This window comes from Erythranthe guttata, chromosome 14 (assembly GCF_056151865.1).
Source record: "Erythranthe guttata isolate IM_541 chromosome 14, IM_541, whole genome shotgun sequence".
NCBI classification, from domain to species: domain Eukaryota; kingdom Viridiplantae; phylum Streptophyta; class Magnoliopsida; order Lamiales; family Phrymaceae; genus Erythranthe; species Erythranthe guttata.
The window spans coordinates 7,681,564-7,700,434 of record NC_142546.1 but is presented as its reverse complement, the minus strand read 5'-3'; the positions used below and the strand labels follow the sequence as shown (position 1 = coordinate 7,700,434).

The following is an 18,871-nucleotide window of genomic DNA, read 5'->3' as shown; positions in this document are numbered from 1 at the left end:
CGACTTTTATACCAAACTATTAATTTGTGATATAATATTGTGAATTATTGTATACTCGATGAAGGCCGACTATAATTTAGTTCATCGAATAAGAAATTTTAAAACTCATTATATGCGTAATTTAGTATGAATATCTTAAATTTAAGATTTTTTAATCTAAATTATTTTTCTTGGAATTTCTTGCATAGTCTTTTTAGCTATTGTTCTTATAAACATCATTATTGAATACTAACAATTTCTACATAAACATTTCTACAATTAAAAAAAAAAAAAAAAAAAAAAGTATAAATTGGATTGCCACACGCGCCGGCAATCATAGAAAGAGATGGGCCAGGGCCCAGCTGTGTTAGGTCCACTTGAACCTTAAATGTTCACTCGTCTCTTCAATTTTATGTCATCTTTTAATTAAGCCTTTGTCTATTATTTTTCATTTTCTGTTATCACGTGTTATTTTTTTTTTTCCGTCTAATACCCCTAAAGAAATAATATATTATAAAATATAAAAAATAATACATGTAGGGTCGAAGAAGTCCTATTTTTCACTAGGAAAAGAAATAATATATCAATTCAGTACAATACGATATACTGAACATCAATATTGTATATTGTACTAAATACCTGAATTATGTATTTACGGAATATCGAATCGAATTTTCAATTCGATATTTAACACGTATCAAATTTACGATTAGGTTCGACGGATTTTTCAGCGAGTGAGCAACCCTAGCGGCTACGAAACTTGACTTCATAGTGGTCAAAAAGGGGGTACAAGTGAAGTGGTAGGGTCCACTTATTTATGTTTGAAAAGAATAATATATATATATATATATATATATATATATATATATATATATATATATATATATATATATATATATATATATATATATATATATATATATATATATATATATATATATATATAAATGGTCCAATTAATAGACTACTTGTCTAGAATTTGGTAAAATGTTTTTTCAAGAAAATAATCTTAAAAATGGCCTTCAATTTGCATTTTGTTTTATAATAATTGAACTCTCTCCCTCTCTCTCTCTTTTTCTCCATTTATTGTGTCTTTATTGAGAAAATTTAAGAATAAAAAGTATTTTCTTTATTTTCAATGGCGGAGTCAGAGTATAAAATTTAGGGGTGGCAATGTGGATCCGGTTCCACGGATTCGATTAGATCCGGTTCGGTCCATAAGGATCCAGTTTAGATTAAGTCTAGTTGAAACAAACCGGATCGGATCAAGTTGATTTTTTTTAAAACTGGATCCATTTTAGATCCATTGAAAGTTTAACCACAAAATAAAGTGGGTCATATTGGATCCAACCAAAACCCAATCAAATACCAAAACAATTTTCTCATAAAAAAAGTCAAATATTATTTTAATTAAAAATTTAATTGATAAAAAATTATCAATGAGTATATTAATAAACACTGTGTGTGTATGTGAGTGTGTGTGTGTGTAAAACAGTGTGTGTAGAAACTGTGTGTGTATGCGAGTGTGTTTGTGTGTAAAACAGAGAGTGTGTGTGTGTGTAGAAATTGTGTGTATGTGAGTGTGTGTAAAACAGTGTGTGTATGTGAGTGTGTGTGTGTATGTGAGTGTGTGTGTGTGTGTGTGTGTGTGTGTGTGTGTGTATGTGAGTGTATGTGTGTGTATATATATATATATATATATATATATATATATATATATATATATATATATATATATATATATATATATATATATATATATATATATATATATATATATATATATATATATATATATATATACATGTATCTGTGTGTGGTAAACAGAGTGTGTGTGTGTGTGTGCATACGAGTGTGTGTGTCTGTATGTGAGTGTGTGTGTGTGTGTGTAAACAGAGTGTGTGTGTGTGTGAGTGTGTGTGTATATGAGTGTGTGTGTGTAAAAAGAGTGTGTGTGTGTGTATATAAACATGTATATATATATATATATATATATATATATATATATATATATATATATATATATATATATATATATATATATATATATATATATATATATATATATATATATATATATATATGAACAGATAGTGTGTATGTGCATGTAAGTGTGTGTGCGTGTGTGTAAAAAAGTGTGTGTGTGTGTGTAAAAAGTGGGTATGTGTATGTGTATGTGTATGTGTATGTGTATGTGTATATGTGTGTGAATATGTGTAATTGTGAAACTTGAGATATTAAACCACATAAGTTGAGATATTAAACCCTAAAAGTTGAGATATTCAACCTCATAAGTTGAATTAAAGATGCAATGAATCCATATGGATCCAATCCGGATCGGTCTAAACTCGATCCACATTAAATTTATTCATATAGGTTGATATTGGATTCGGTTCCTTTTGCATCCGATCCACATTGATCCGGATCGGATCCGGTCCAAATTGAGAAATTGCCACCCCTAATAAAATTCAAGTGGACTGAATGCATTAGTGAGGGTTGCCGTTAATGCTATTGTAGAAATGTATTACATTTATATATAATTAATAGAAATTTGAAAAATAATGAGGGGCCATGGCCCCCCTTAATTATGTGTCGTATCAGCCACTGTTTACTTTTGATATGAAAAGAGCGAGATACATTGCATTATAGATGAGGCATCACTTTATTTCTAAAAGTTGAAATTATTTTGTAAATTTGCTTAAAAAGCAACTTAAAACAATCAAATTTATAATTAAGTAAAATAAATTTTAATTTTTAGCTTGTTTTTTTTTTTTTTTTAAATATTCTAGACATAATCCTTATAAAGTTGATTTAGATTACGATAAGAAAGGCACTAATATAATGTCCAATTCAACTTTAAGCCAATAGATCCAATGCAAAGATGCTTTTGAGATTATAACTTAAAATAATTTACTAAAAACTTTTTGCAAAAACCATCTAAAATTAAATATAAGAATATGAGATTTTCAGTTCTACGTGACACGAAAACTTCAACTTATTAAAGTATTTGCGTTTCGAACACGTTTCATATCCGACACCGACGCCTTATATATGGGACATTTTGCAATTTAAGAAAATTAAAGTTAGTAACGTATTTGAACAACGAATTTCCAAATATTTTTGTTGCTTCCCAAATTACGTATGTGCAATTTTTTTAGTACACAACCACTTAAATGAAGATTCTTTCTAATCTAAGTCTTTTAACCAATTAAACTAAACACAAAGGTTTTTGAATATAATGCAACACAGCCATTTTATTTTCCAACTTAATTGATTACTAAACATGTCTCAAATTTATATAATATTATGAACATATATTAAATTCATACACTCTTTAAATAATTATCAAATGTTAAAATTTTATACGAAGAATTAGCTTATACGCTAGCTAGTAATCGCAACCGCAGCGACCGGAAACTCGATTTATCGACACCGGCACCGCTAATTTCCTCTGTTTCACATCTCCGAGAACTTTTCGGGCCCACTCCGAAAAATAGGTTTCGTTATGTCCGATTTTGCCGTTCTTGTACACAACCGACATGCAGCGCTGGTCGTTCTCCGGGAAGGGGCAGCGTTCACCGACAGGGTCCCGCCAAGCCCCCTCGTGTCTCATCCCTGACCAGCCGGCGAGATCGCGGTACACGTACTGCCCGACTCCGGCGAGTTCGAGCCACCCCTTCGGAAAAAGCTCCATCACGCTGCTGTTTTTGTCCATGAGGAACATGTTGGAGAGTTGTGCTCCGTGTGCCGATACCATAATATCGGTTAAACTCATCAGCTTCACCTGTAAGAAAAGAAAAAAAAATTGTTCGCGCATTAGATTTTTTTTCTTTCGTTTTCTTTTCTTTATTCCGATTAGTAAAACTTTCGTTTTTCTTATATGCTTTAACTTCTAGAATTATAAATTTTGTACTAAATGTGCAAAAATATATTGGTAGTTAATTAGTAGCACACTCAATGTTTGGTAAGTTATAGGTGATGTTTGCAAAAAAAATTGAAAAACTAGAAGTTGGTGATTACGAGTTAAGTTAGTGATAAAGTGTACTGTTTATTTCCAAAAGTTGAAGATTTTGTAAAACTCCTTGAAAAATAAACTTTGAGCGCGCAACTTATTTTAAGAAAAATTGGTCCAATGCTGCTTTTCAAACAACTTATTTTAAATGCTAAGTGTGGGTTAATTTATATAACTGGTTGATACAATCATTAAAATACAATTAAACCTTTATAAATTAATAGAGTCGGGACTAGCAGAATTCTATTAATTTTAGTAAAACATTAAATTATCGAACTAATAATTTAATAGATTTTTGCCAAGTCGAGACTAAAAAACTATTATTTAAGCGAAATTACTAATTTATCGAATATTAATTTATTGAAGTTGTACTGCAGTTAGAAATTGTCTGCAATGGTTAGGAATCATAGGTTCGGTAAGAGTTATTGCTTTATCTATAAGTAGGATTTAAAAATTAGTTTAAACTTTAAAGTACAATAGCCATGCAATAGGAGTTATTGTTTAGTGAGTAATTATAATAGTTAGTTTCATTAGTATAGCCTTGGAATTTATGTGATTAAATTGGAAATAGTTAATAAGGGTAGAATTATAAATTTAATCTAAAGCGACAGATATTATATAACTGATGACAAAATTTACCTGTTCACAAAATGTCAAGTTATGGAGATAAGCGACCATGAGCCGGCACCCCTCCACCTTCCGGCACTCCTTCTCGAAAATCCTAATCACTTCCGATGCATTCTTGAACGATCTCGGACCGTCCCTCATCAACACGGTCATCCCGATACTCGATCCGTTAACTTCACGAGACTTCGCCCCGCAGAAAACCCTAGACCGGCACCTCATCAGATCGTACACCTCCACTATCTTCTCGTTCGACATCCCGCCCTCGTTGTGCCTCATCACAACCGCTTCCTCAAAGCAAGTTGCCGCCTGATCACCACCACCACCGGGCCCCTCAAAATCTTCGATTTTGAGGGGCCCGCCCCGAAACGTGGCCTCCAGAAGAGTTTTAACCCACGGCGCCAAATCGGTCCTCAGCTCCCCCCAATGGTACAAAATCCACCTGGCGGGCGGCCCCGCCGCGCACCGGCTCCTGATGTGCCACGCAACGAAGGGCATCAGCACCGACAGTCCGTGCCAGATGTTATCGTAGTCGTAGTGATTGTACGACACGAAGGTGGTGCCCCTCGCCAGCGTGGCGTTGGGGGGTAGGGTTTTGGGCCAGGCGAGCGCGTACGAGTTGCGGGCCCCGTCGCGCCTGTCGCGGCCCCTGAGGCACAAAACCCTACCGCCGGAGGCCTCCGACGGGAAGTGCTGGTATCGGACCTCGTCCGGTTCGTGCACGTCGTGCATGGAGCTCATGAACCACGTGTGGCCATCCGCGGCGGTGCTAGCATACCGGAGATCCTTTAGTGGGAGAAAGGTGACGGCTCGGCTGAGTTTCGAGGCCATGGCTTTGAGCTCCTCTTGGCTGCTGACGTGGACAGTACTTGAAAGGCATGAGTTGGTGAATATTTTCTCCATTAGAGCCCATGATGGTGGAGTTTGGAGGGACTGGATTTCGAAGAGAACGACGATTAAGGCGAAAACGGCGACGAGGTAGATCGAAAGTTTCGGTGAAGAAAGAGAGCATGAACAACTATTGGAGTTCATGGTGTTGTCTGCTTCTTTAGCTGGTGTTTTCATGGTTGACCAAAACTTAGGGTTTGAGACTTGAGATTGTTTTTCTTTTTTTTCCTTTTCTTTTCTTGATTTTTTTAGAAGGAAACTATATATTTGAAGCAAACTGTAATATTCGGTTGGCAACAATTTTCCTCCTAAGATTTCAATATGACACGATGGAGATTTCAAGATTCCAAGAAGAGAGAGAGAGAGAGAGCGAGAGAGAGAGAGAGAGGTGGCTTTATGCACACTTTGGGATAAATTGAGTACATGTAAAAATAAATAATGTCGCAAACATTCAATTTGATACCGGTGGCATTTATGTGGCAGATCAAACCTCGAATACGTGACGTGGTTTTAAAGGCATATTGCATATAAGTTGTGTTTTTAGGATCTGATCATCGTAGAAGCTATCTCGCCCCACTCTCTTTATCATGCACTTATTAATTCGTGCCTAATCCTTAATTAGCTCTACTTCAATACTTTTCTCTCACTTCATAAACACTAATACAAGAGAGATTATGAGTACTCAATCAAACAAACATATGTGGCTTAGATAAACATGTACATTTTATTTAAGCACATGTAAGTAATTTGAATATATCTAGATCTAGTTAATGCCTCCTAACTTTACTTTATTACTATTTGATCGACCAATCACATGCATGGCAAGTTCAATATTTTAGTTAATTAAAAATATGCATTGCTTAATTAAATGATATGTCATTTCAACTAATAGCTTAAACTTTTGATTGATGTGGTCATTTAACTTGGTATCAGTGTCATGAAAAATGAAAGGTCATCGTCTGCATGCACTGCAGGAGGCGTATTGCAGAAATATTAATTAAATAATACATTTCACTGATAGCTTAAGTTTTTTGTTAAGGTGTTCATTCAACAAGAAATGAATCATGTAATATATATAATTTTGGAAAAAAATATCAAACATAAAAACATTTATTAAAAGTAGGAGAATAAGCTAGCTTAAAGCTAGTTGCAACCGCAAAGACCGGAAACACTTCGCACCGGAGTCCTCCGCTTCACCTCGCCAAGAACTTTTCCGGCCCACTCGGAGAAGTAGGTCTCGTCGTGTCCGATTAGGCCGTTCTTGAAAACCGACATGCACTGGCGGTCATTCTCCGGGAAGGGGCAGCGGTCTCCGGTGGGGTCCCGCCAAGCCCCCTCGTGTCTCATCCCCGACCAGGCGGCGAGCCAGTGGTAGACGTACTGCCCGACTCCGGCGAGTTCGAGCCAACCCTTGGGGAAAAACTCCATTACGCTGCTGTTTCTGTCCATGAGGATCATGTTGGTGAGCTGTGCTCCATGTGGGGATACCATAATATCTGTTAAACTCATCAGCTTCACCTGTGAACAAAGTGATTTTTTAAGAAATAATATACATTTTAAATAGGATAAAATGCACTGCGCTCCCTATAAATTTTTCATTTTGGCAGAATAAAAGAGATAATCTCCCCTATAAATATTGTTTTGGTTGCACTTTGCCCCATAAGCTAATTTTGTGTGGTCATCGTACAACGAAAATAACATTTTAAAGGGACAATATTGTGCAGAAAAATAATATTTTTAAGGAAAAAAATAACATTTAAAGGGGCAACGTGCAAAAAAAATACTCAATTCCAATTAATAAATCCATTGGAATTTTGCTATCAGGGCAATGTGCAAGAAGTATAACATTTGGAAGGGGACATTCACTTTTTTCAAATTTTGAGGGGTAAAGTGCAAAAATAAAAATAATTATAGGGGTGACATGCAATTTGCACTTTTAAATAGGATAATCTAGCTAAGACTATAATGCACGGGATTGCAAAAACGAAGAAAATTTAAATATAAATACTTAAATTGTATTTAATAAATCAACATTGGTGCATGTGCATAAAAGAGAGAGGAGTAAAAAACATATATGCCTTAAAACTCTAAAACGAGCCATAATATGGAAATATTATATCTAAAGAGAGAATGAAAATTTAAAAACCGAATTTCCAGAAACAAATATAAATTAAATTTTGCCATAGGAGAAATATGTTGAAGAACAAAATCACTAATTATGCCATTTTAGAAGAAAATAATTAATAACTAATTTGTTATCTAATAGATCTAACCAAACAAGCCTCAATAAAACTATTTGTTATCATAAATTTAGAATTATAGCTAAACTTCTTCCATCCAAATATAAGTGACTTATTTTTTGCAATTCAAACCAATTCTTTTAATAACAAAAAATAGGAATAAATTAAAACTATAAGAATATCAATGAGAAAAACCACTTAACTAATTACCTGTTCACAAAAGGTCAAGTTATGTGGATAAGCCACCATGAGCCGGCACCCCTCAACTTTCCCACACTCCTTCTCGAAAACCCTAATCACCGCCGATGCATTCTTGAACGATCTCGCCCCGTCCCTCATCAACATCGTCATCCCAATGCTCGATCCATCACCGCGTGGCTTCACCCCACAATAAACCCTAGATCGGCACCTCATCAAATCATACACCTCCATTCTCTTCTCCTTCGACATCCCGCCCTCGTTGTGCCTCATCACAACCGCCTCCTCAAAGCAAGTCGCAGCCCGATCATCACCACCACCACCACCGTCCGATCCATCGCGATCGAAATCTTCGATATCGAGGGGACCACGGCCAAACGTCGCTTCTAGCATAGTCCTCACCCACGGCGCGATACTAGTCCTCAGCTCCCCCCAGTGGTACAAAATCCATCTCGTGGGCCCCGCGCACTGGCTCCCGATGTGCCAGGCGACGAAGGGCATCATGGCCGACAATCCATGCCAGATGTTGTGGTAGTCGTAGTGATTGTACGAAATGAACGTGATGCCTTTCGCCAGGGTGGAGTTGCGGGGTAGGGTTTCTGGCCAGGCGAGCGCGTACGAGTTGCGGGCCCCGTCTCGCCTGTCGCGGCCCTTGAGGCACAAAACCCTACCGCCGGAGGCCTCCGACGGAAACTGTTGGTATTGGACCCCGCCTTGCTCGTGCATGTCTTGCATGGAGCTCATGAACCACGTGTGGCCTATCATGGCGGCGTTGGCGTATCGGAGATCCTTTAGAGGGAGAAAGGTGACAGATTCGCGGAGCTTCGAGGCCATGGATTTTACGATCTCCTCCTCTTGGGTGGTGATGTGGCAAGAAGAATTCGAAAGGCGGCACGAGTAATTGGTGACGATTTTTTCGTGCATGAGAGACCATGATTGTCCAATTTGGAGAGATTGGATTTGGAAGAGGGTGAAAATTACGACGAAAACGACGACGAGGTAGATCGAAAATTTCGATGAAGAAAGAGAGCACGAAGATGATGATTCTCTACGTAGAAAATTATTCGATTTGCTAAGAGAGGTACAATTTGAGTTCGATTCTTTAGTAATTGGTTTTTTCATGGCTTTGAAAATTGAACCAAAGTTTTGGGTAAAATTAAAGAAGTACAAAATTGAACAATTTGGTTAACATTGGGATCTATATTTTCAAAATTGTATGCATATTTTCGAAATGCCAAAAAGAAGAAATGTTACTTAAGGAGCCGGAAACGCATGCAATTCCTCGATTATTAAAAAAAATAAAAAAATGACAATTTCGTCCCTATGAATCTTCCACGTATACATAACTAAAGTTTGTATTATTTTATTACATATGATTAATAAATAAATTCTCATTTGGAATACAGCGTGTTTGGCTAAGTTTATAAGCTCTTAAAAACATCTTATAAGCTGTTTAGGAGCTTATAAGTTGTTAAAAGGTGTTTGGTAAAACAATTGCAAAAGATCTTATTTTTTTTAAAAAATAAGTTGTTAGGAAACTTATAAGATGTTTTAAAAAAAATACTTCTACCTCACCTTTTCTCTTTAAGATCTTATTTGCTTCTTCACTAAAACACTTAAAATACAAAATTACCTTCAAATACTTTATTATATTACATGAATACTATTAATATTTATATTTTATCAAAACAACGTATTCTTGTAATCAAGATTAATAATTAGTTAAATATAATTATCGTAATTATCATAATAATTGTAAAATAAATTATTCTCTATTTATATTTTATATGTATATAAAAATACACGAATATTCTTATTATCTCCATAATAAATTATATTTCTTTCATCTACAAAAAAAAAAATTATATTTCTTTTACAACTTTTATTTTATATTATTATATAAATATTATTACTATTATTTGAAAAAATAATTTGTAAATATTATAATAATATTTTAGGAACAAAAGTATTTGAGTCAAATAAGTTTAACAATTATACTGGCGTCATGTATTTTTTTGTCATTATAGCAATAAACAGACCTTTATTTCCAAACACCTGAATAACTTATATAAACAAAATGTAACTTATATGCTACATATCCAAACACCTTAAAAGATAATTTTTAAAATAAGATCTAACAGCTTATCAGCTCCTAAAACATCTTATCAGATGTAAAAACTTATAAGATGATTTAAATAAGCTTAGCAAACGTGCTCTATATATAGAATCAAAATAAATAATTTTCGCTTATGACATCGAAATATATAGTTGGGGACAAGTGTATTTAATTTGTTTGACTAATGAAAAGCACGTGTAAGAGTCAACCCCGAATGAAATGTTACTCTTACCTTTACCTTTTACCTTTGCACTTATTACAAGCAATCCCTAAATAATCTTTGGCTCTACTTAAGTACTTCTCGATTTTTTCTATGCTATAACCGGTAAATGTTATATTGGGTGAATTACCGTTAATCACCAATAAATATTACTTAACTAATTATTTTAGTTGCGCCATAAGATACTACATTTAGACGAATTATCTGCTTCTTTGTTTTCTTTTTGCTGATGATGAACGGTAAATATTAAATTCGATGCGGTGGTGTATTTTTTTTTTCTTTTTCAGCCCCAATGCTTGATAACAATGGATGAAACAAAACGCCATGATGAAAAAGATTTTAATTTGATAGAAAAAGTATGCACTTAATTTAAGGATTGAAAATGAATGCCCAACTTATTAATTCATCATTTATAAAATTGATAAAAGACAAGTTTTTTTTATATATATATATATATATATATATATATATATATATATATATATATATATATATATATATAACTTTGGCCCCGTTAGGAAGTGGGTCCCAGAGGTATTGTTTGTGACGAACATAACAAGCCGACATTATATCTCATGATTCTTATAGATCAATTCATAATACTTTATATTTATACGCAAATAATTGGGACACGAAATTAACGTATCAAAAATAAACTTTTATTAATTACGAAATAGATTGTTTTACAATTTAAAATGGAAAACCACAGCCACAAGTTGGCTTCTTAGTCACCTACTCTAACATATGCTATTTGTGTTGCCCTCTGAATAATATGTGTGATCCGGAACTATCATAATTACAACTTGCAACCACAGAAATCCGAAACATGACTCGTTGAGGCTCGCGCAGCCGCTTTCCTCATCTTCACATCGTTGAGAACTTTTGCCGCCCACTCCGAAAAATAGGTCTCGTTATGTCCAATTTTGCCGTCCTTGACGACCTCAAAGCACCGCCCGTCTTTCTCCGGGAAGGGGCAGGGCTCTCCGGCAGCGGGGTCCCGCCAAACCCCCTCGTGGATCATCCCCGACCAGCTGGCGAGCCATTGGAAGATGTACTGCCCGACTCCGGCGAGCTCGAGCCACCCCTTGGGGAAAAACTCCATCAAGCTGCTGTTTTTATCCATGAGGAATATGTTGGAGAGTTGTGCTCCGTGTGCCGATACCAATATGTCTGTTAAACTCATCAGTTTCACCTATCAAAAAAACAAAAAGAAAATTGTTGATTTTTTTTTCCCAACGGCTTAATTATATTAGGACAAAATGCACTTCGTTCCGTATAAATTTCTCATTTTCGCACTTCCCCCGAAAAAATAAAAAAAAAGGATGCTCCCCCTTTGAAATATTATTTTGGTTGCACTTTGCTGCATAACCAATTTTTTGAGGGCATTGTGCAACAAAAATATTTTAAAGGGGCAGCGTACCAAAAAATAGTGTTTTGAAGGGGCAACGTGGAAAAAAAATAACATTTAAAGGGGCAAAGTGAACAAAATTATTCAATTCCGATGAATAATACATTGGAGTTTTGCTATCGCGGCAATGTGCAATAAGAATAATATTTTGAAGGGGACATTCCCTTTTAAAATTTTTGAGGGGGTAAAGTGTGAAAATTAGAAATTCACTGAGCGATATGCGCAATTTGCCCATTAATTATACTATTTTTATTTTTTCTTTATCTGATTATTAAAATTCAACAAGTTGGTAGTGAAATTCGTCAAGTACGTAGTTGTATTTAAATTTGAAAGAGGACAAATTTTCTAACAAAGCCAATTTAGAGGATCAAAATTGTAAGGCTCGTGTGAATAGCGAGTTCACAACTCAACGAGTTGAAAATAGTTCAAAATGAGATTTAAGAATTCGAAACTCGTTGTAATGAATGATCCAAACTAATTCAACGTACATTTTGATCGAATTTACCTGTTCGCAAACGGTCAAGTTATGGGTATACGCCACCGTGAGCCGGCACCCCTCCACCTTCCGACACTCCTTCTCGAAAACCCTAATCACAGCCGATGCATTCTTGAACGATCTCGCCCCGTCCCTCATGAACAACGTCATCCCAATATCAACACTCGATCCATTGTTATAATCATCACGCGTCTTCACCCCACAGTAAGCCCTAGACCTGCACCTCATCAGATCATACACCTCCATTCTCTTCTCATTCGACATCCCACCCTCGTTGTGCCTCATCACAACCGCCTCCTCAAAGCAAGTAGTCCCCGCATCATTACCAACACCATCGGTCTCCTTAAAATCTTCGATTTTAAGGGGGCCGCCCCCGAAGGTGGACTCTAGCAGAGTCCTCACCCAGGGGGCCATATTCGTCCTCAGCTCGCCCCAGTGGTACAAAATCCACCTGGCGGGCCCCGCCGCGCACCGGCTCTTGATGTGCCACGCGACGAAGGGCATCGTGGCCGACAGTCCGTGCCAGATGTTGTCGTAGTCGTAGTGATTGTTCGAAACAAACGTGACGCCCCTCGCCAGGGTGGCGTTGGGGGGTAGGGTTTCGGGCCAGGCGAGCGCGTACGAGTTGCGGGCCCCATTCTGTCTGTCCCGGCCCCTGAGGCACAAAACCCTACCGTCAGAGGCCTCCGACGGAAAATGCTGGTATTGGATCTCGCCTTCTTCGTTGGTGTCCTGCATGGAGCTCATGAACCACGTGTGGCCCTCCGAGGGTGCGTCGGCGTATCGGAGGTCCTTTAGTGGGAGAAATGTGATGGATTTGCGGAGCTTCAAGGACATGTTTTTCAGCTCCTCTAAATATTGGGCGCTGACAACGGCGTCGACGGAAGAATTCGAAATGCACGATTCGTTGGTGGCCGTTTTACCCCATTGTTGGCGCACGAGAGCCCACGACGGTGGATTTTGCATAGACTGGATTTGGATGAGAAGGAAAAACACGGCGAAAGTCGCGAGGAGGTATATCGGAAATTTTAGTATAGAAAGACCGCACGAATACGACGATGACGGTGATTCTTGATCTCGGTTTTCCATGGCTACTAGATTTGAAGCAAAACTGGCTATGGAGGTAAAGATGAAATTGAAATAAAATAATTTCAAAATTGAAGATTGAATTTGTTAATTTGTTACAAGTACTAGTGTGGCAGATATAGATCAAACTAACATGCAAGAGTCAACCCCGAAAAATATGGAGTAAACCATTGGAGTATTTAAAGACTAAAGAGTCCACGTTCAGCTAATCGTCTTCCTTCTTATAAAGAAAAGGGTAAATTTCGTTTTCCACAATTGTACTTTGGCTCAATATCACTTTATTCCCTTCTACTCTCAATTGCATTGCATCTATTTGTCTCCCTGAATTTGAAAAATTGTCTCAATGCGGCCCTCGCCGTTAGTTTGCAGACCTTTGACCTTAACACCGTTTGATCCAAGTCTGAAAATTACAAAAAATCAACATCTCCCAGTTTAAATAATTATTAAAAAAAAAACAAAAAATAATAAAAAAATTCAAGACAACGAGAAAATATAGTCCACGACACCAGCCATAATTTATTTTTAATTTTGTAGTAATTATTAAAATTAGAGGGGTGGATTTTTGTTGTAATTTTCAGAATTAGATCAAACGGTGCTAAGGTCAAAGGTTTGAAAACTGACGACGAGGACCACATTGCGACAATTTTTCAAGTACAAGGGGATAAATCGGTAAGAGGGGTAAGATGATATCAAGGTGAAAGTGGAATTTACCATAATAATAATAAATATCTGGTAGAAGTCAGCGGTAACTGCGGCGGTTTTGACTTGTGATGGGAGAGAAGGCTGGTGGGAATTCGGGGCAGTAAGTCAATAACCTCCGCTTGTATTTTACGACGACAATCAAAATACAAGTGGTAGTTAGGTGTGTGTGTGTGTGTGTGTGAATATAATATTTGATACCAATAATTGACCTCAAGTTTCTGGAAAATGGTAGGTGAAGGAAGAGTGGTTGCAATTCCTTCCTATTTTTTATTTATTTATTTATTTTATTTTATTTTTTTGTGGATATGAGTGGAGAGATGGATTTTCGGAGATAAATATTAAATATTATAGATATTGAATTAAATCGGACTGGGAATCGGAATTTCCAGAAATTTTAATATGCAAATTCCAATTCAGATCCAAAAAAAATCGGAAATCAGACTAAATGATTGTGTTCCAAATTCGAAATTTTTCGGAATAGGACTATTGAGAAATCGGAAATTGAAAATTCCATTCCAATTTTATGCCCCTGCTCTTTACTTAATTTGCATTTCCTACATAACCAAAAAACAGTAATCCAGTACTTCATGCCGATTTATTCCACCAACGTTAACACAGACGTACCAAACGATAGCATTAGTTTCGGGTTTTTTCTCTTTCTTTTTAGCATTCAAACTTAAACCAAAATTCGAGCTTCACCCGGGAACAATTATGTACACAAGGAAGTTGTTAGTTAGTTCATCATGGATTTTTCTAATTAAAATACCAACCCCACAAATTCTTCAAATCATCGTTTTACCTCGTTATTCTCCTCCAATCAGCATAAGTTAATCTTCGAGTGTGTCAAAAAGCTGTACAGAGATTACCAGTCTCCAAATTAGACGTGCTGCTAATTCTGCTTCTTTTGGGCTTCGATATCCGAACACGTGAAATAGCAGCAGTTAACACATCAACTAAACCATCTTCTTCTTCTTTTTCGGTTGCACTACTATCGGAAGCTAAATTCGGACCTGAGTCATCACTGAGGCTGCTGTTATAAGACAATAATGCCCTTTTCCTCTCCGATTCTGGTCCATGATTATTGTTATTATTACTAGTCAACTGCCTTGAATTAGTCAATCTTACGGGGGTCTTCTTTGGTGTGCGAGTTAGGCTACTTAAAGTTGGTTCGGTGTAAAACGAAATCCATGGATGTCCTGCACAAGCAGAAAACAATTAGATCAATTCAGCCTTTTAAACGGTTTTCGGGTTTTTTGGGTCAAACAGTACCCAACCCGTCAACCCGCGGGTTAAATACAATCCAAAATCCTAAACAAAATAAGTTCTGTTATGAGCCATTACATCATCCCTTAAAGACAGCAATTTTAACCATATTCACAATCGAAGACATCAAATTAGACATTACACGCAAGAAAGAAACAAAATGAAGACGAAAAAAAAACAGATAACTTACTTAAGACCTCATTTGCTGTGAACCTCGTCGAAACACTTCTTGTCATCATTTTAGAAAGCAAATCACGAGCAGTTACTGAAACAGAGTCCCATATTCCACCGACAAAATCTAACTCATCTTTCTTAATAGCCTCAAACACGGTCTCCAAAGAATCGCCTTTAAACGGAAGCACACCGACCAAAAGTGCATGGAGAAGGACACCAGCACTCCAAATATCGACCTTCTCCGAGTAATTACCGACCAAAACTTCAGGAGCAACATAAGCAGGACTTCCAACAATACCAGTCAGGGTCTGACCTGTACATCGTAAATAAAACTAAGGTACAAGTCTCGATTCACCAGAAAAAAGATTCACTCGGCTCAATGATTTAAGACTGAAAATCAAACCCTCCAACAAATTATTTCATCTCACAAAAATCATTATAGTTTGACAAAAACGAAAAAAAAAAAAAAAAACATACTTCCAATTTGTTATTCCGAAAAACCGATGAAACTGAAATCATCATTTCATCATTATTTTTTATATTTTTTCTCCGGTCACAGAAATTTACGGAGATAATAACCAAAGCGAACATTACGAAAAATGAAATGTATTACCATCTAAAATCCTCACAGCCAATCCGAAATCCGCAAGCTTCATTTGCCCCGAGGCAGTAAGAAGAATATTCTCCGGCTTTACATCCCTATGAACAACGCCCATCTCATGACAGTACCGAATCGCAAGCATCAACTCCTTAATTACGCAAGCGGCCTTCTTCTCAGTATATAACCCTTCCTTCGCCATTTGATCGAGCAATCTTCCACCAGAGCAAAGTTCCATCACTAAATGAAAAGATTCAATATCCTCATATACCGCCTTCAATGTCACAACACCTCTATGCCCCGATAAATGCTGCATTATTTCAACTTCCCTATGAACAATTCCATCCCCTTTACGCAAAGTCTTGCACGCAAACTCCTCTCCGGTCGACTTGCTCGTGCACAACACCACCGAACCGAATTTCCCTTGGCCTAAAGTTCCGGACAAATCGTATTCTTGATCGATTTTCTTCTTTCGGCCTAATCTAGTTGCGGTGTCGATGCAGCCGATTTTTCTTTTAAGACCTCTATTCGGAGATTCCAAACGGGCGGTCCCACACGCTGGGGCGGTGGCAGCACCGGTGACAACACTCGTACTCGAATCCACGGTTTTCGAAACTGTTCCTTCCTTGCATTTCTTTTTCCTTCTTGAGAAATCTTCTAACGATAAATGCGAAAAAGGGATCGATAGTCGGGTTTGTTCATCGTTGTCTTTTTTATAGGCTTCCGAAATCTCGAATCCTTTTCTTTTCTTACTCAAACACTCCATCGGATACTTTAAAAGTACGATCCTTCTCGATTTTTCGAGATCATAGGGCACAACAAGCTAATAAACCGAAATCGAGAAACCAATTAGTCCAAGAAAATTCCTAATCCCCTATTTTTCCAACTGCCTGTAAGAGTAAATCAACAACCGATTTCCAGTGAAATGAAAAATCAACAACCCATTGCCAGTGAAATTTAACTAATCAACCGAATTTCAGAAAAGAACTGCAATTTCTAGCAAATGTGTTCCGATCAGAACCCTAAAAACCTAACTAAAATGGCGAATCAATGCACCGATACAAACCCTAGCAAAAATCTGAACTAAACCCCACACCCAAAAGAAATCTGTAATTAATCGAAAGAACATAACCACAATGGCGCAATCGAGTATGATACGGAAGCTTTATCCACCGTTTAATGCCATTAATTTAAGAAGAGATTTAGAGAGAGAAATAAGTTAGAGAGAGAGAGAATTGAGTAAACGAATGAGACTTCTCTGTTGAAGAAAAAGGGAAAATTGGTCCAACGAACCTGCTTGATTGCTCTGCTACTTATATATACACACACGCACACACAAATAAATATACGTACAGATTCTACTGTATGTATAGTCTCTCTACGCACGTGACCTCTAACAAACCGCCGCTTCGATTTTTCCTTTCGCGCGAAGCTATTCAGATCTGGCGGTTGACCACGCGCCTTGCCAATTGATATCAACGGTGGAGATCTTGTTTTGTTTCACTATAAACTATTTCCCTTTTTTTTGTGGGAGGAAATTTATTAATTCTTTTTTTTTTTCTTTTTTAGTAAATATTTAATTTAATGTGTTGTTTTCTGCCATGTGTGATTTTATTTTTGGGACAATACGAGGAAATTAAACATTGTTCAGAGCTTGTAAATATAATTTAATGTACATTAAATGTGTGATCAAAATTATTATTATTATTGTTATCTTAATGAGATTTCATATTATCCATTAAAAACGTGTCATTCATTTAAAATGGACGTCTCAGAGTCTCAGAGTCTGTATAAATATTAGGTAAACTTACGCTCTCGTATACTTCTATTGTAATATGTAATTGAATTTAGATTAATGTCCTTGATATGCTTTGTTTAAAAGCTATAAGTATGCAAACAAACAAGATAAAGTCAATTAAAAGAAAATGGTCTAGTTATGTTTAATAAATAATAATCACAAGAGAAGTACAAGATAAATAAAATATATTAGTTAATAATACATGTATATATAAAAGAATATTCGGTATCAATCTCTCTCTACAATGAAATTAAATTATTATTTAAAATAAAAAATTAAAAAGGGATCAAAGCGTGAAAAAGACACGTGTAGAGAAATTAAGAGAGCGTTCACGCCATGAAAGCGACGGTAAAGAAACCGGCTGCAGCCGCCGCGAAACCTAATCCGTTAGCAACGGCGCCGTTTGCCGATGGCTGTGGCGCGAAGCTGGGCGAAGGAGATGGAGTAGTCGGCGGCAGCGAGTTGACGACGGCGACGGGAGAAGGAGATGAAGCCGGTGGAGTGGACTTATAAGTCGGAGGGCTTGCGGCGGCGGCGGTGGGGGATGGCGATGGTGCGGCGGAGGGAGACTGCGCCACCGTGGCACTCAAGATACAGGCCACCATAATAACGAGTAAAAGAGCCTTAGAAGCTGCCATTATATTAATAAATGCGTTTATATAGTACTTGGAAAGAGTTAGAGAGAGAAAGTTAAAAGCTAGAGAGAGAGAGAGGGGTCGATGTTGGTTGTGATTGTTGTGATGCGGTATTTATAGAGTGAGATTTGGCGCGTCAATTTGTTGGCGGTGGAAAACACGGTCCTAGACTTTAGAATAATATAATAAGCTGTACAAGCGCGTATGAATCAACACTTCCTTAGCAGGTTTAGTTTGAATTACACACTTAACGCGTATTTATTTACCTTCTTGCCATGGAAATTGGAATTGAATTTTAGAACATTTTCTTTATTCCAAATAATTCAATTTTCAATTTTCTTACTTTTTATTTCATTAGAATTAGAAATTATAATATGGAACTCCCTTTTAAGATCCGATTTTAATTCTTGAAAATGATCCCGAAATACTCCGTA

General features: G+C 36.8%; 4 protein-coding genes across 5 annotated transcripts; all 4 read right to left on the bottom strand.

Annotated features, from left to right (window-relative positions):
• Positions 1 to 3,205: 3,205 nt before the first annotated feature.
• LOC105956111 (uncharacterized) lies at positions 3,206 to 5,680 on the bottom strand. The gene is made up of 2 exons (XM_012979941.2): positions 4,631 to 5,680; positions 3,206 to 3,763 (listed from the first exon to the last, which is right to left on the bottom strand). The coding sequence occupies exons 1-2, from the start codon at positions 5,678 to 5,680 to the stop codon at positions 3,368 to 3,370; spliced, it is 1,446 nt and encodes a 481-aa protein (XP_012835395.2). The 3' UTR covers positions 3,206 to 3,367.
• Positions 5,681 to 6,485: 805 nt separating this feature from the next.
• On the bottom strand, positions 6,486 to 9,169 carry LOC105956058 (uncharacterized). Its single transcript, XM_012979879.2, has 2 exons — positions 7,954 to 9,169; positions 6,486 to 7,021 (listed from the first exon to the last, which is right to left on the bottom strand). Exons 1-2 carry the CDS (start codon positions 9,061 to 9,063, stop codon positions 6,647 to 6,649), a joined length of 1,485 nt encoding a protein of 494 aa, XP_012835333.2. The 5' UTR covers positions 9,064 to 9,169; the 3' UTR covers positions 6,486 to 6,646.
• A 1,745-nt stretch (positions 9,170 to 10,914) lies between these two features.
• LOC105956112 (uncharacterized) lies at positions 10,915 to 13,313 on the bottom strand. Its single transcript, XM_088813337.1, has 2 exons — positions 12,191 to 13,313; positions 10,915 to 11,469 (listed from the first exon to the last, which is right to left on the bottom strand). Exons 1-2 carry the CDS (start codon positions 13,268 to 13,270, stop codon positions 11,074 to 11,076), a joined length of 1,476 nt encoding a protein of 491 aa, XP_088669463.1. The 5' UTR covers positions 13,271 to 13,313; the 3' UTR covers positions 10,915 to 11,073.
• LOC105956059 (serine/threonine-protein kinase PEPKR2) lies at positions 13,312 to 17,333 on the bottom strand. Of its 2 annotated transcripts, none has more exons than XM_088813339.1 (4): positions 16,020 to 17,290; positions 15,423 to 15,719; positions 14,769 to 15,165; positions 13,312 to 13,667 (listed from the first exon to the last, which is right to left on the bottom strand). In XM_088813339.1, the coding sequence occupies exons 1-3, from the start codon at positions 16,768 to 16,770 to the stop codon at positions 14,813 to 14,815; spliced, it is 1,401 nt and encodes a 466-aa protein (XP_088669465.1). In that variant the 5' UTR covers positions 16,771 to 17,290; the 3' UTR covers positions 13,312 to 13,667; positions 14,769 to 14,812. The 2 variants fall into 2 exon arrangements, with proteins under 2 accessions (XP_088669465.1, XP_088669464.1); XM_088813338.1 differs by lacking the exon at positions 13,312 to 13,667 and adding an exon at positions 17,298 to 17,333 and having other exon boundaries at positions 14,531 to 15,165; positions 16,020 to 16,827.
• Between the last annotated feature and the right edge of the window lie 1,538 nt (positions 17,334 to 18,871).

Excerpts from the sequence above, each read along its gene's own strand:
- LOC105956111 (XM_012979941.2), bottom strand. The coding sequence starts at position 5,680 with ATGAAAACACCAGCTAAAGAAGCAGACAACACCATGAACTCCAATAGT. Across the intron at positions 3,764-4,630 it reads ACTTGACATTTTGTGAACAG|GTGAAGCTGATGAGTTTAAC; the intron begins GTAAATTTTGTC and ends CTTTTCTTACAG.
- LOC105956058 (XM_012979879.2), bottom strand. The coding sequence starts at position 9,063 with ATGAAAAAACCAATTACTAAAGAATCGAACTCAAATTGTACCTCTCTT. Across the intron at positions 7,022-7,953 it reads ACTTGACCTTTTGTGAACAG|GTGAAGCTGATGAGTTTAAC; the intron begins GTAATTAGTTAA and ends CTTTGTTCACAG.
- LOC105956112 (XM_088813337.1), bottom strand. The coding sequence starts at position 13,270 with ATGGAAAACCGAGATCAAGAATCACCGTCATCGTCGTATTCGTGCGGT. Across the intron at positions 11,470-12,190 it reads ACTTGACCGTTTGCGAACAG|GTGAAACTGATGAGTTTAAC; the intron begins GTAAATTCGATC and ends TTTTTTTGATAG.
- LOC105956059 (XM_088813338.1), bottom strand. The coding sequence starts at position 16,770 with ATGGAGTGTTTGAGTAAGAAAAGAAAAGGATTCGAGATTTCGGAAGCC. Across the intron at positions 15,720-16,019 it reads GGCTGTGAGGATTTTAGATG|GTCAGACCCTGACTGGTATT; the intron begins GTAATACATTTC and ends TACGATGTACAG. Across the intron at positions 15,166-15,422 it reads CACAGCAAATGAGGTCTTAA|GACATCCATGGATTTCGTTT; the intron begins GTAAGTTATCTG and ends CTGCTTGTGCAG.